The 15112-nt window shown below is 40.2% G+C and overlaps 2 protein-coding genes across 2 annotated transcripts in view; both read right to left on the bottom strand.

Moving 5' to 3' along the window:
* Positions 1-15112, bottom strand: part of LOC309711248 (protein arginine N-methyltransferase 8-B) — a 206582-nt gene that overhangs the window by 22487 nt on the left and 168983 nt on the right. The window lies entirely within an intron of this gene.
* tmtc2b (transmembrane O-mannosyltransferase targeting cadherins 2b) overlaps positions 1-15112 on the bottom strand; it is an 86250-nt gene that overhangs the window by 18215 nt on the left and 52923 nt on the right. The window contains exons 3-8 of the mRNA XM_082541423.1: positions 9665-10511; positions 8091-8205; positions 7535-7620; positions 5802-5986; positions 4701-4779; positions 1958-2079 (exon numbers count right to left, since the gene is read on the bottom strand). Of these exons, the coding sequence (XP_082397549.1) occupies positions 1958-2079; positions 4701-4779; positions 5802-5986; positions 7535-7620; positions 8091-8205; positions 9665-10511 (1434 nt within the window). The remainder of the gene's footprint in view (positions 1-1957; positions 2080-4700; positions 4780-5801; positions 5987-7534; positions 7621-8090; positions 8206-9664; positions 10512-15112) is intronic.

The raw sequence follows: 15112 nt of genomic DNA, 5'->3' as shown, positions 1-15112 counted from the left end.
TGTCTTCATCGCTCACAGTTGTTGCACAGGGAGGGCAGAGGTGGGAGGTGACAGACGGCTGCTCTTCCTGCACTGCTTTGGATCACATTAAACGCCGGAGTCGGTACATATTAAACAACAGCCTGTGTTCACAGGTAACATTTGTCTGACACATTTCAATAAAATCTTTCAGAAATTCCTTTAAAGAATAGAGTCACTGTAAGCCTATCCAAGTAAGTTAGATCCCGTCTTTGATCGCACTTTCATTTGCACTCAAGGGATCACAGGGGTTCAAGACCCCTAAACCATCCATCATGGTCAGAGAGCTACAGAGATTTATCCCCGAAGGTTTGAACTCTACTTTCCCCCAAATCAATAACACTTTCCTAAGTTTCTCCTCACAGCTCACAGACTTCTTCTCTGAATCAACTTTACCAAGTCTTAATACTCTCCTTTAAAGTATTGAGTTATTCCCTGAAACCATCCTTGCTGATGGGTTTTGGTTCCATTGAATTTTTCACAGGGATCATGTCAACTTAATAAGTGAGTTTTATCTGCGTTGCCAGTTGATCTATTCTTTCAGCTGGCAACCGGTCAGCGGACAGAACGGCAAATCAATCCACCGCCAGTGTGCAGAGGACTAATAACAATGATCCACATCTGTACAGCACTTCAGCAACTCAGATGAAAGACAGTTTGTGGTTTTTCTGAAGACTCAAAAAATGCAGAAGCAGTCGGCCCGTCCAAGCCTACAGTCTATACAAAACACACGAAAAAAAAAAGACACATTCTTTGTTTTTTTCTTTAGGGGTATATGCCAAACTATTTCCTGGCTGGGTTCAGTAACTTTTGGCACATAAAAATGTTATAACACCACAAAGTGTGGTTTTTACACCTCAGTTTTTGTATGGATTAAACAGCCCAAAAATAACGTGTTAATTAGTGATCCCCGAAGCCAAGCTTTTTATTTCCAATTCATGTGCTATGCTATGCTCACTAGCTACTGGCAGTAGCCAGTGCCATGCAGATATATAAGTGGTAACTGACTTCAAGTTTATTTCCAAGGCTTTTGGTTTTATATGTGTTGACACAAAAAAGGGTAACATTATGTCTAAAAACTGTGGAAAAATTGGTTTGCCTGTTAAATTCCTCCACCTATCAGTGAGGATATTCACAAAATGATGATTGAGGAAAAACTATAAATGAAACAAACTTGAAAAGAATTCTGTTTCCATGGAGGAAATAAAAAAGGGGCAGGAAGAGTGCAGCCGTTTGCTGGAAATCCAGATATCACTGCTGCCGGCTCCTCTCATTAGGGCCCAGGCAGTGGATGAAAGGGGTGTCTGCTGAACACAAGGCCTCCACCCTTTTTTTCTCTTTTCCGAGTATGTACGTCTTGCTGCAGTCGATCACCGAACGACTGCACGACCAGCTCCTCATAAACTCAAGGACTCTGGAAACTGCTCCTATACTGGAGACGCCTCCATTTTTTTCATTAGTAAAACACAAGACAGGTTTCACTTTCACTTGCTGACCTGGAAGATGCCGGGCAGTGTTAGCTTTCTTTCCATTTAGTGTAGAGATTCGAGCGCTCTCTAGGCAGTTGATTAAGAATACTGTTTTAGTAGCTTCTAGTAACACATTAAAGATGCAAATGTGGAGGCACGACAAAATCAGGAAGTCATTTCGTTTGATTAAACTTTACAGAGAAGCTAAAATGACCCCGAGGACATCAGTGTGTTTGTTTTGCCCTGAAACTTGATGTATTTGCTCCAAAGCAAAGAAAGATGCTATAAAACAGCAAAAGTAGAAATTAACTTTAAATTAATCTCATAAACCAAACACTAAATGTGGGATACACCTTTAAATAATAAAGTTGGTCGCAGGGTAGTGTTTAATCAGAACACTCACTAGAACGTATGATAGCAAACTGAATGGAAACACAGATAAGGGAGGATCAAAACAAAAACAACGTTACCGTCATTGCGAGAAGTTTCCCATAAGTGAGATGTGCAGGAATGTGGTCTGGCTTGGCTCGCAGCGATTCTCTGTACCAAAACTCAGCCTCAGTCAGCTTATTCAGTCTAATGTAGGCCTCTCCTGTGATGGCAAAGACAGCGTCACATGAGGGATCAATTCAAGTGTCAGAGGTTAAAACATCACACAGCTGTCTTTTATTCTTTTGATTTTTATTACAGGGAGGCAACAAATTCAGACTATAATCCAGTCATCAAACTTAATGATTTTTCTTCCAGCACTTTCATCATATTTTAAACACATGGAGTAATAAGAGGCTTTGGAGGATGTTGCAATTGCTTAAACATGTTAGAAATTATTTATGCTCTTATTTCAGGGTTTTTCCTGAAGTAATTCATTTCAGCTAAGTGTGCTTGATTATAGCAGAAATTCACCGTAATGCTTACAGAACAATAGGACAAGATTTCTCCCGTTGTCCTCCTTCACTCTTCCTGACCTGTCAGACATCATCCGATACCTCCCCCACCACCACATCTGACCCTCTGCCTGCTAAAGCAACACCTGAAATAACAAAGCTATCCAGCAACCCTCGCATGGTTGGAAAAAACTGACTGGCTGGTAACGCAACACAGTAAAAATCAACATCATGATGTATTTAGGGGGAAAGTGTGAATAAAGCCCACTTGTTAAAATATGACTTGTAATATGGTTTATATTTCAATCTACACCAAGTCTTATGAACTGCCAAATGACTGAAAGAGTTGTTTAGACAAGAGGAGACTGAGGTTTGAATTCAGTGGGGATTCAGATTAATCGCTTTACTGAAAAGACAGCGATAAGCAACAGGTGACATACGCCTGCCCACAGCCTTTTAGTCTCATGAAAACACACCTCCTCATATAAGTGATAACATAGATGCATGCATGCATGTAAATAATGCAAATACATATTAATTTTATTCCAAAACATGTTAATATGTTATTTTTTCTCCAGTTATAGAGTGTAGTGGTTTACACATTTGGTTAACTAGTGAAAGATCCCTGTTCTGATGATGAGAGGAGCCAAAAATCCCTTTGGGGTTGTGTCAGGTGTAAAAATCCAACATGCAGCGCTACCTGCTGCAGCGATCCCGTGTGTAGCTATTATTGCTCTACCATTACAGCCTCATGCTGCATGTTTCCATCAGATTGTAGCTACATAATAACAAAACTCCCATCAACAGCAGAGTGGATTAGGCAGCATTACACCAAGCTTTCCATTTCCATTGGGTCATAATGAAAACCTCTGTGTGTAAAAGTCCTACACCGGTGGTTATTTTAAATGTATATACTGAATTATTAGTTCGAAGGTTAATAAATAATCATCATGTTTATATAGAGGCTTATCTAACCTGCAGTGACTTATAGCTAATCCAAGGTGCTGAGCTGTTTAAAAATGCACATATTGGTCCATTTTGACACGACCTCTTCCTATATTGATTGGCTTAAAAGCAGCCAAATTACTTGACTCCATTTCCTGGCAGCAGACCTCTGTACCTCTGAGATTAGCACAAACATTAACGTGTAATTAGAAGTGACATCGAATCCAAGGAGCTGAAAACCAGCTCCTCGGAGTGGAACATTCCTCAGCCAACCAGAAAGAGCTGGAGCGAGACCAGCAGGGTACAGATTACCACCCAGGTCCGCCTCTGATGAAAGCTTCTGCTCCTTGGCGTCTGACAAACAGCATGAGAGCAGCGCAGTGAGTGAAACTGAAAATAGATATGAGCAGGTGTGCCAAATGTGCAAATCAGCTCAGCGAGGAAACAACGCTAAGCTGCAGAAATCACAGATCTGTGGCTCGGTGCCTCCATTACAGGCGCAACGCTGCTCCTTAATGGGGCCTGAAGCTTTCATCAACATTTTGACATAATCTCAGGAGCTCCGTCGCATTGCATTTTGCCAACACATAAGCAAACCTGTGGCACTGCCTAGTCTGGATTACTTATTGTTCCAGGTTTTCTGTGTGTGTGTATAAGTAGCCTCATATGTGTGTGTGTGTGTGTGTGTGTGTGTGTGAGAGAGAGAGAGAGAAAAACAAGCAGGAAGGGCAGAGAAAAAAGAAAAAGCAATGGAGTGCACAGATATAATGAGGCTGAAAGCAGCTGTTCTACAGCTGTAATGCAACAAGCTGGGTTGCTCTTGCAGTGAAAAGCATCTGTTTAACATGACATTGTAAAGCTTCCGATTGTCTACCTCTGTCTAACTGTATGAATCAGACCAGCTGTCTCACACACTGCCTTCGTTCCTTTAAATTAGCACAGTTTGCTATACGTGTATTTATCTAACTTTTGTTTTTGACCCCCCAAAAAATCTCAGCAACACCAACAGAAATCCTGCTTTTGGCTCGTATTACTAATTTTTATGACACCGTGCCTTACAAATATTTTTTCTTTCTTTCTTTTTACAGGATATTATGGACCTGAATAGTGATTTTTTGAAGTTTTCATGTTTTACTGCCTTTTATAGTAGCCTGCTCTGGAAATCTCAGATCTTTAATGTTTATGCAAGGAATAAAGAAATATAGTCCAAAATAATACACAATATGCAGGAAGTACACGGCCTTTGTACTTTTCTTGTGTTTTGTGAAGCATAAATGTGTGATGACCAGCTGATAATACCTCCAAGACCTCCACAGACTTTTTTCTTCCACAGTAAAAACAGTATCTATTACGCTCATGGTCCTGAAACACGAGCAGCTCTTACCCATCATGTTGTAGAGGCTCTGCGGTGCAAACTGTCGCGGCATTTTCTGTATCGCTTCTTTAAACACAGAGAGGGCCTCCTGTGAATGAAACACACAAAAAAGAAGGTTTGGGACGTTTGCATTAGAGAGCACAGAGACCCCGCTAGAGAAGCCGGCTCTGGGGTAACTCGTCATTCCTCCCATGCAGCCGGGGCCATGACAATATGAATACACAGCGTGGAATTGGGGGTCGCCAGAAGGCTGCTTCATACAGAGCTGAGCACAAAGGCTCTATCCTCAGTGTCACAGCTGTTAAGACAACTAGAGCCGTGTCGCTTGTTGACTTTAGCATGTATAATGTGTTGGTCCGGCAAGTCACCTCAGACTCGCTCAGAGTTTAAATGGCAGAAGGACCTGAAAGTATTTTATTGCTGAAGCAAATGTTGCGGTTAGAGGTCAGAGGAAGTGGGAATGCTCTGTTCCTCAAGGATGCCAACAATTTAGAAAGGCCTTTATTGAATCGGCCGTAGGACCGCTTCATTCCTGATTGAATCAGCAGCATCGGCGCGTATTTTCAATATAAATGTACAGCAAGTGGAAAACCAGTTACTTTAGCCAGCGCTGGAGGTCTTTTGGGGCATGAAAGAGAAAATTTGTTAGAAACAGCCTGAGGAGTATCTGCACATACGCTTTGTCCCCTATGACTGAGACCATTTTGTAACATGTCCATATAAAAGTAAGCTTTTTTTTTTGTTTCCCCAAAAGGCTGCTTGGGTAACTGCCTGCATTTCATCTCAGTTCACTGAGTTCGGTTCCAACATTTACATATGCAGAGGAGTACTGTTTCAACTCCCATGGTAGCAATGGATCTGTTTGTTAGACAAATATAAAAAACAAAGATGAGACAAAAAAACGATTTATATTACTGCAAATGCAATTGAGACATTTCCTTTTCCTGTTTCAAGGGCGGGTTTTGGGGGGAATTCACATAAATAAAAAACAGTATTCTTGCCTCCACTTGGTGTATTTTATTGTATCCTTAACCTTTATTATGACATGCTATAAGGTTATTATTGCCTTAAATATGTTCTTAGCATACGAGATCTGCAATCTGTCATTACCTCCTGGTGTCCCTGTTCGTGGAGCAGCTTGCCCAGGTTGTACAGGCAGCTTGTGACTGAGCTCTTGTGGGCGTGAGGGTCCTTCAAATTCTCATCTGGGATATCAGCACAGGTCAGGAAAGTGCGTTTGGCCTCATCTAGGCGACCCTGATTCATCAGGATGATGCCTGTGTTCAAGTAGGCTGCTGTTGGGATCAAACGAAACACAAACAGAAAGCTTAGACTGTTCCTGTCGCTTCACTCGATCGATAAAAGCTCAGTGATAATTGTGCTTACAATGATAAACTGGCATCAGACGCTCCAGTCACAGTGATATAAAGTGATAAAGCACATAATATTGTAGCGTGGCTCATTTATCTGGGATCCAGGATTCCTTCTCCCAACAAAGTCCTTGTTTTTGCCTCTGTTGATTTGAAGCAACGGCTAAAAAAATCATTTTCATATGAATTTCATTAAACTACTGTTGATGCTTTTCCAGCTTTACTGTATGTTTGATATTTGCACACGTCCCGCGGGATACTTTGAATGTACGTTAAACTTTCTCTTGAACGGTCAAAGACGGCATCTACAGTAATGATCAATACGCAGCTGAAGGGTAATTAGTCTCTGTAGGCCTTCCTCTCTAAACAACTCCCTATCAAGTCTGGCTGCTGGAATAAATTAACTTGAAACAGAAGATCAATCAGGACATATCAAATCAAAAACAAATAGCTAGAAAAAACAACTCCTTTTTGTTTTTGTTTTTCCCTCCAACGTCCTTGAAAATCGTTATCCTGATGCTTATGTTCTACTCTTCACTCTTCCACCTTACAACAATTTTACCCATTCTGCTTATTGTTGTGCATTTGATGGTAAATATCTGAACCCTTTTCCCAACGACAGGCTGTGCAGACGATGGACGGCAGATAAGAAAAACAGAGACAAAGGAAAACTTTTCCAATTTCGTCAGCCTTCTAACAACTGATTCTTTCTCTCAAAAAAGTGACACAAATCAATAGTGCCTCATCAAAGGCACTATTGGGAGCTAACAGTTTGGCCAGTGAGTAATAGTGTAACCTTGAAAAAACACACATTAGCTGTCACATTCTCATCCGCCTTCAAAACGTGTGCTGCTTAGGGTAATTAATTAACCTTGTTATCAGCGTTAACAGATTGGATAATTGCACGCTGAATGGAAATTTTCTAGTCTAACTGTGATCTTGATTAGGTGTATAATTAATCTGGGGAATAAAGGAAGAAACTTTCAGGATTGTCTGTTTATCTGTCATTGATTGATGCACAGAACAACGGGGAGCTAATTTATTTCATGATCAGGTAAGAATGTGATTTACACTAATCAGGGAGCAAAAAGAAAAGAGGTGAAAATATAACAAAAGAAATGGATAAAACTGCGAGGAACTCGTGGTGAGAAGAAGAGACAAAGCAGAGGAGGACAGGACAATGGAGAGAAAAATAAGTAAATGTACAAAGCAAGAATAAAATAAACAGAAGCACCATGGCTTCAATCATAATAAATCACTTAATGTTTATGCTTTATCTGTGGACATTTCGGGCTTTGAAAGCAGTCGCACAGCTGCACCGAAGGTTTAATTCAGCTGTACACACACTGGCCTTTGCCACCTCTTCCCTTCCCTTCACATAACCACAGCCAGTGTTCGCTGTTGCCTGGACACAGCACAACCACGACCACAAGTGCTGCAGATTGTCAATAAAAAAAGGAGAGCTGTACTTACAAGCCAGAGTTGGCCGGCTCCCAATGGCCAGCTTATAGTAGTGAAGTGCCTCTGAGAACTTGTTGCTCTCCTGTAGCAGCAAACCACTGGAGCAGACAAAGGAAAAGACAGTTCTGACAATTTAGAGCTTTAAAAACTCTAAAGAGGAGATCGTTTCAGTTTAAAGCCTCTGTTATGATTAAACACCAACATCAGCCAGCTGATAAATGTGAAGGGAACAGTTTCGCAAACCACAGACATTTGATCACACTGAGTACTGGCCGGTGTTTTGTGTTTTCCCCTCAGACTAAAACAGCATCATTAATAACGCTGTCAGGCGGACAGCGCCCCGGGGAATTGAAAACAAGACGGCACTTCCTCTCAGAGGAGCTCTGATCAATGTACACATGAGAAAGGAGAGTTTTTCCAATCATTCATTCACGTTTTAAGACAATGAGATGGTTATAAATGCACAGTAGCATCAACAGATTAAAAACAAACAAACAAATAAAAAATTTGGGGCCAATGTTTGACGAAAATATTGAATGCAACAATAAGTGTGATTAAAAACACTCACAGGTTATAGAGCATGTCAGCCATGTTGCTGCGGTAATACAGGGCATTTCTGTAAGCCTGCTCCGCCCCCTCCATCTTTCCCTGGCTCTTCAAGACATTTCCAAGGTTGCCCCATGCTGACGGGTCACGCAGGGTCACAAAAGAAAAGGTTAATCAAAAGAAAAAGAAAAAAGTCGGTGAATTATAACAGCAGGAGGAACATTTCTATGGCAAGTAATCATTTTCTTTTGTTATTCACAGCCTCATGCTGCCGTGGCTTCAGTGCCTTTTAACCTCTGAGGAGGACGTTGTTCTGCTGCAGCTGGCATACCAAGACAGTACTGCTGAAGAGAGATGGCACACCGGGGGAGCTTTGTGTATAAACCACCAGTTTTTCCAGTGTGTATGAAAAGAAGACCACCACAGCGCCATTGAATAGCTAACGGCATTAAATAGCAAAGAGCAGTAACTGACAGGAGATGTAAGGCTGCCAAGATGTTTTGTACATATTGTGCAGATACTCTGCAGTGTGGAAATACATCCAGAAAACATGAACTAAGTAATAAATACAAAGAGAAAAAGGTACAATAATGGGATTTAATGCTTAATGGCAGCGTGCAACATTAGCATCTCTTCAATTTGCTTTGGAATAATTTATAAAGTGTACAGTATTAAAAATAAAAGACTATTATGACTCAAGAGATGCGCCTAATGAGGTGCACGCTGCTCTAAATGTGTAAGAGTAGTACTTTTTAACCTTGAGGTATTATTCCATCTCTCCTCTCTAATACTCATTCAATAGGAAGATAAAATCCATTAACGGGTGGTTACACTGCTGTAATGTGCAGCGTTTAAAACACACAAGTGTCTAGGATAACAGGAAAAAAATAAAAGCTTTCTTCATTCACCTGCTCTGAATGCTCAGTGAAAAAAGTGTCGTAAACATTCTGTGTATTCACAATTTCACACTTTGTGTGTGTGTGTGTGTGTGTGTGTGTGTGTGTGAGACTGGGCTCTTTTCTCATCTCATATTAACTTTATTGAATGTGAGTCGTGGACATTTCTGCTCCTTGGTTCGGCTGATGGCCTGCCAAAACAAACAGCTGTCATGCCTCAGCGCCGCTGCAGAATCTGAAAGGGAAATTAGCTAACACAACATGCCCTTCTGCTGCTTTGTGGGGCCCTGTCCTGCTTCTCCGTTCAGCAGCTCCAAGAGCTTCGGTTTGGATAAGAATCATTGTTTGATGACCTTTAATATGAAGCTTTAGAATATTTGATCTTTTACTAAAGGTGCCAGTCACAGATGGTGCCTTTCCAATTAAACAGATTGCATGCCGAGTATAAGAAAAGTGTCAGATCAAAAAGTACAGCTCTGTTGTATTCATTAGAATAATACTAGACTCGTAAGAATATTGAGAGTTAAAATGTGTTATTTGAGTTATTCAGGATGATAGCAAACTAATGGACGGTGCACATAATCAAACCTCACCTAAATATTTGCTTTGAATTATTCAGACAAATAAATATAATGGTTGCATATAAAGTGTGTGTGATTTTACATGTTTACACATATACGAATAAAGGCACACATCTTACCTTTAGCAGGATTGACATAAATCCCTGACTTGTAGAGCATTTCTTCATTTTGCCAGTCCTGGTTCCTCAAAACTGTTTTGACACCAAAAAATAGAACCAGGGCTGCGCTGGAGTACACCAACATTGTTCTGGATGATCTGCGGCGTAGTCGGATGTAGAGGGACCTGATCCCCACTGCAACCAGCAGGCAAAAGCCCATACTCGGGATGTACAGTACTCGCTCGGCTATCACAAATCCCACATAGAAAAACAAGTTTGTGGCAGGTAGGAAAGGGATAGCCAAGAGGCCCAGTGAGAACACCACAACATTTTCAGTGGTAGGTAGCAGAGTCCTGCTCTCATAGTGCTTTTTGGTCCCATTTTGCGTATTATTTATGTGAGCATCCGTATTGGAATTGTTCACGTGCTCATAATCATTATAACTGTAACTGTGCCCATTACTGCTCCCATTTCTGCCATTGGTGTAATGATGCACTTTGCCATTAGTGTCCTTTCCCCTCGGTGCACGATGTGTCCACAAGCCGAACCAAGCTAGCAACAACAGACCAGAATAGAAGACAACTGTATGAAAGTTCCTCCAGTCAGCAAGGCTCCTGATCAGAGGCACGGCATCCATCGACCAATCGAAACTTAGTGTGTCTGGGCAGAGGAGGAGCCAGAAGTTAACAGCAGGAAGGTAGAAGAAGGTCAGGGTCCTGGTGATGAGCGAGGGCGAGTCAGCCGCTGGGTTGTCAGAGTTGGAGAAGTTTGGAGGTTTGTTACCCATCCAGTAGAAGCGACAGGCCAATAGGAAGAATCCCCACGCTGCCAGCAGAAACACGTTCAGCAGCAGGTGGGCGTTCTTTCTCTGAAAGACAAAGAAAACCAAAAGCAGAGATTATACCGTCAATCTGCAGGAAAGGAAAGTAGGAAATGTTACAAAATATACTGCAAACATTAAAGGCTCACACTGCAACTGTTTTCTCAGTGACTGTACATTTGCGACTCTCGGACCTTTACTTTCACTTTGACCCAGACCAACGAGTGGAAGAACAGAATCGCTGCTTCGACTACAGACGCAGCGAGTCATCGGAAAGTGAATGATTCAATAACCATTCCTAAAGCGTTGACTAAACGGAGCAGCTTTGAAATGTGTTTCATCAAAATCTTCAGTTGTGCCCAGTGTGTGCTTCCACAGAAAGCTGTGAAATAAAAGCAATTACGTTTTGTGACACCTTTTTCCCTTCTTTGAACTTCATGCCTTCCAAGAGGAGGAACACCACATAAAGTTTTATTAAAGCCAGAACATTAACACTGTGTCAGTTTGGGAATTTTTCAAAATAAAGGTGACCTTGCATCCTAATGTTCTATTTATGGCCTCTGCAGACATAACAAAATAAACACAACTACATAAACTCCATTCATCGTGTTACAGGCTTAATATTAAACACTTTCCCAAATGTTGTGTGGAAATGCCGATGCAATATTTATAGCGTGTTTGGTTGTTTAATCATTTGCTGGCACAGCGTTGAAGAATTACTGGCTCTGTTTCTCCACGAGCCTGTTCCAAAGTTAGGACCAACCGACCTTTTTTAATGTGCTAATGTTGGAAAGTCTAACTTAAAAAAAACATGTTTGTGTCCTACAGCAGAAACCTGTACACGGCCTCGAAATAAAATGAATGAAAAACTGAAAATATTATTTCACGCCCCAAACGCACATAATATAGATCATCAAAATATGATCTATTGGCTGATAGCTCACCCAAAGAGTCTCAGCCACCTGCATATAAATCACCAGGGCATCATTGATGCTGTAATCCAATTATTTAAGCTGAAACCCAAGGCAATCCTGAACCCACAGTGAATGTGATCTTTCTCCATCTCCACACGCCAAAGGGGATGATGATGTCTCATCTGTGATCATAGACATCATGCCACCACTGCTTAGGGGTTGTACTATTGATTTTCTCGCCTGTCCGTTGTCATTTCAGATTGTATCTGTGAAGAAAGGCTTCAGTAACCTCTGGGGACAGCTGTTGTCTGCTAATGATCACTGCAAATACAAAGAGCTGTCGCTGCCACACAAAGGCAGCAGGAAATTAGGCTTAAAACACAGCAGGCGACACCATGGAAATGATCTACAGACGAAAAATATCACATTCAGCGCATCGAGATGGAGAGGGTGAATATAAAAGACTCGTACATAAAAGGCAAACCAACAGAATTACTTTGTAACAACTCCCACTGGTGTGATACAGTGAAGAGTTAAATAAATCAACTCCCAAATGGCTTCTTTCACCTTATGCAACAACAACAACAACACACACTCGCAGCTGAATATTGGATATATTATTCAAAACAGTTTGGGGAAATATCACAAGAATGAAAAAAAAGATCCCACATAAGGTCAGCTCTGTCAAACCCTTCACCGGAGGCCTGACATCAACCCCCAGCGATTCAGTATTTTGTGGGGATGTGCCAGGATATGCCACTGTTGGATAAGTCGTTTAGGCGCTTGGCAACAAAAGGTCAGATCCAGACCACAGTTTCTCATTAATCTGAGCAACTGTTGAAAGCGTTATGGTCAGCTCCCTGTGGAAATCCAGGGCAGACGGTAGGATGAAGACAAATTTTCATTAGATGCTATTAAATGACATCAAATTAGGGAAATGAAACAATAAGTCGCTGTGCAGGATCCTAATAGATGAACCACTCAAGTGAAACAAAAATCAATCTAGTTTAGATTTTATGTTGAAAGGCTAGACAAATTCATAAAAAGCAATGACAATTATTTTGACCTAACCACCTGTCTGTGGTAAGGTCAAAATAAAGGTTAGAAGGTCTAGTAAAGAAAAAAAGAAACTATCTATGATCTGCTCGCTGCTGGACGAAGCACAGAACTGGTCAAAATAAAACATAAAACAATGAAATGAGACAGATCCTCAAATATGCAAATATGAAGCTACAGCTAGCAGCTGATTGGCCTAAATTAAACCTAAAAAATAAAACAGCTTTTTAAATTTTATTTTAAACAAATCAAACAAGTGAGAAGTGTTAACTGGGGAGCTTTAGAGTCAGCATGAGATGTATCACCTTTGCACAGAACCAAAGGCTTTTACTTTGTCAGTCATTGTGCCATTAGTTCATATTTGCTGCAAAGACATGATACATGGTATCATTACCTCTGCAAGAAGTCCCAAAAATGAACATGTCGATACCAGTCAGAATAACCTGTCTGTCTCATGATAAGTTCTTAGCGAGCTGCACACTGCACATGTGAATGAATTACATGCTTTTTGGCTTTGGGTAGCACTGAAAATCAGATGCACTTATACATATAGCAGTCAATGATTGCCCCACAGCCCAGATTTAAAAGCTGTCATCTGAACTTCGTATGAACTCTTCTTTTCCCCGGCACTTTTAATCATCTCTAAAATCACAGAAGCTGTGTCCAGTTTTGAATCTAAGCAGGTGAGCAGGAACCCTGCAAAGAAATGAAGTGGACTGAAATGGTCTTTGAGGCCCAGCGGCTGTACTTTGAGCAGACTTTAACAGAGAGGCTTGCTGAGCAGTGTTAATACATCTCAATGACTGCTTCAGGGAGATCCAGCTGGGATTTATGAGGATCTTTGACAGACTCTTTAGATGACTCTGGTTTAAGCAAATCTTAACAAGACGCTACCAAGTTGCAAACTTAAAGCACTGCAGGAGAAACAGGAAGAAAAGCTCCGTCTGTTTTTGACAGATTGTTCAAATCTGAGAGTCCTCGGTCACGGCGCCCGATTCGTACAACAATTGATTGATTGATTGGTAATTTATTTCAACATGTGAACAATATACAAGTACATTTAGAAAAGAAATGAGAGAAAAAAAATATACTATACAAATTACATACAAAAAAACATTCTGATTAATTTACATGTTGAAAGGGAGTGGGAAGAAGTATACACTTATTTAATCCCACCCCTGTCCCATAAATTATCAGTGAATATTTAGTCAGCTTCCTTACTGATATAATTTGTAATAAAAATAGTGAACAGATTTCTGATATACTATATACTATAATATCACATCATGAATTTTTTGTTTGTTTGTTTTTAAATAGAGACATTCACTTAATTAAATATTTTCCAATCGAATGTCCTCTGAGGTGGTTTCAGTGCTGTTAATGAATTATGCTGTAAAAAAAAAAAAATCCTATAAAAACGGTAATATTCCGGCAGCTGGGGCGCCAAAATAATACCAGAAAATAACAGAAAATAACTTTCCCATGAAAATACAGTTATTTTCAGTAATGACAATACAGTTTGTTGCCCTAATTTTGCATGGGATTTTGCCTTTTTCAAGTGCTTTTAAACATTAAATTAGGAACAATTTAATGTGATTAAACAATGAAATTACCTATAAACAAGGTCAATGAATGCAGCAATATGAATAATAATACGTAAATGTACAGAAATACACAGTTGGTTTAAATAACAATGGATTGCATTCATATAGCGCTTTATGAGACCCTCAAAGCGCTTTACAATTCCACTTTATAATTCCCCTCTGGTCATCACCAGTAGGCGGTAGGTGAAGTGTCTTGCCCGAGGACACAACGACCGAGTGTCCGAGCCGGGGCTCGAACCGGCAACCTTCTGATTACAAGACGAACTCCCAACTCTTGAGCCACAATCGCCCTAAATAACAATAATAATTATTATTATTTGATGTAAAAAAAAGTTTATACGAATCATTTTATATATTTTTCCATAGAATTACATTTAACAGTTCAATCTTTCAAATAACGGACAAATATTTGTGAAATTATGATGCATTTGTGAATGTATTTTATCTAAATATGCTCATGTACAGACAGATACATTTACAAAACAAGAAAATTATACTTTATTACATTTAGAGTGATTTAACGTTAATTTACATTTGAAATATAGAATCAGTCTATTTATGTGAATTTAATGATATTCTAGAAGAACAGTACAAAACTGTAAAATACTTTTATATCACGATTTTTTTTACAGTGTACTTTTCTGCAAATAATTTTTGTTCTTGGCGTGATGCAGATCGCTGTCTACTGGACAATGACGTGGCAACTATGTTTCAGTTCAGTCCATATTCACCTGTGACAGCCCTAAATTCTAATCATTCGTACCTGGAAATGTGACAAACAGATATGCCTCGACTCTTCCCAGAGAGCAGCTAACACTCAGACACCTCCTCCTTAACCACGTCCATATGCCAGTGCTGCAGACTGAGGCGGTGTTTCATGCAAATTCTTGTGCTGCACTGAGGTTCAACTTTTTCTATGCATATCGAAGTCTTCGGGCAGCACCCAAAACATAAAACAGCCCTTTGATTTTGCTTCAGTACACATTTGTAACTCCATTACTCCTCCTGGCATACTTCACCAAATGCACTGACCTTTAAAAAAATATATAAGTGGCAAAAGAAAAAAATGTGAAAA

The sequence above is a fragment of the Aulonocara stuartgranti genome, assembly GCF_965226115.1.
Source record: "Aulonocara stuartgranti genome assembly, chromosome: 7".
NCBI lineage: Eukaryota > Metazoa > Chordata > Actinopteri > Cichliformes > Cichlidae > Aulonocara > Aulonocara stuartgranti.
Note: the sequence above shows the minus strand (reverse complement) of the source record. Positions and strands in the feature narration are given on the sequence as shown.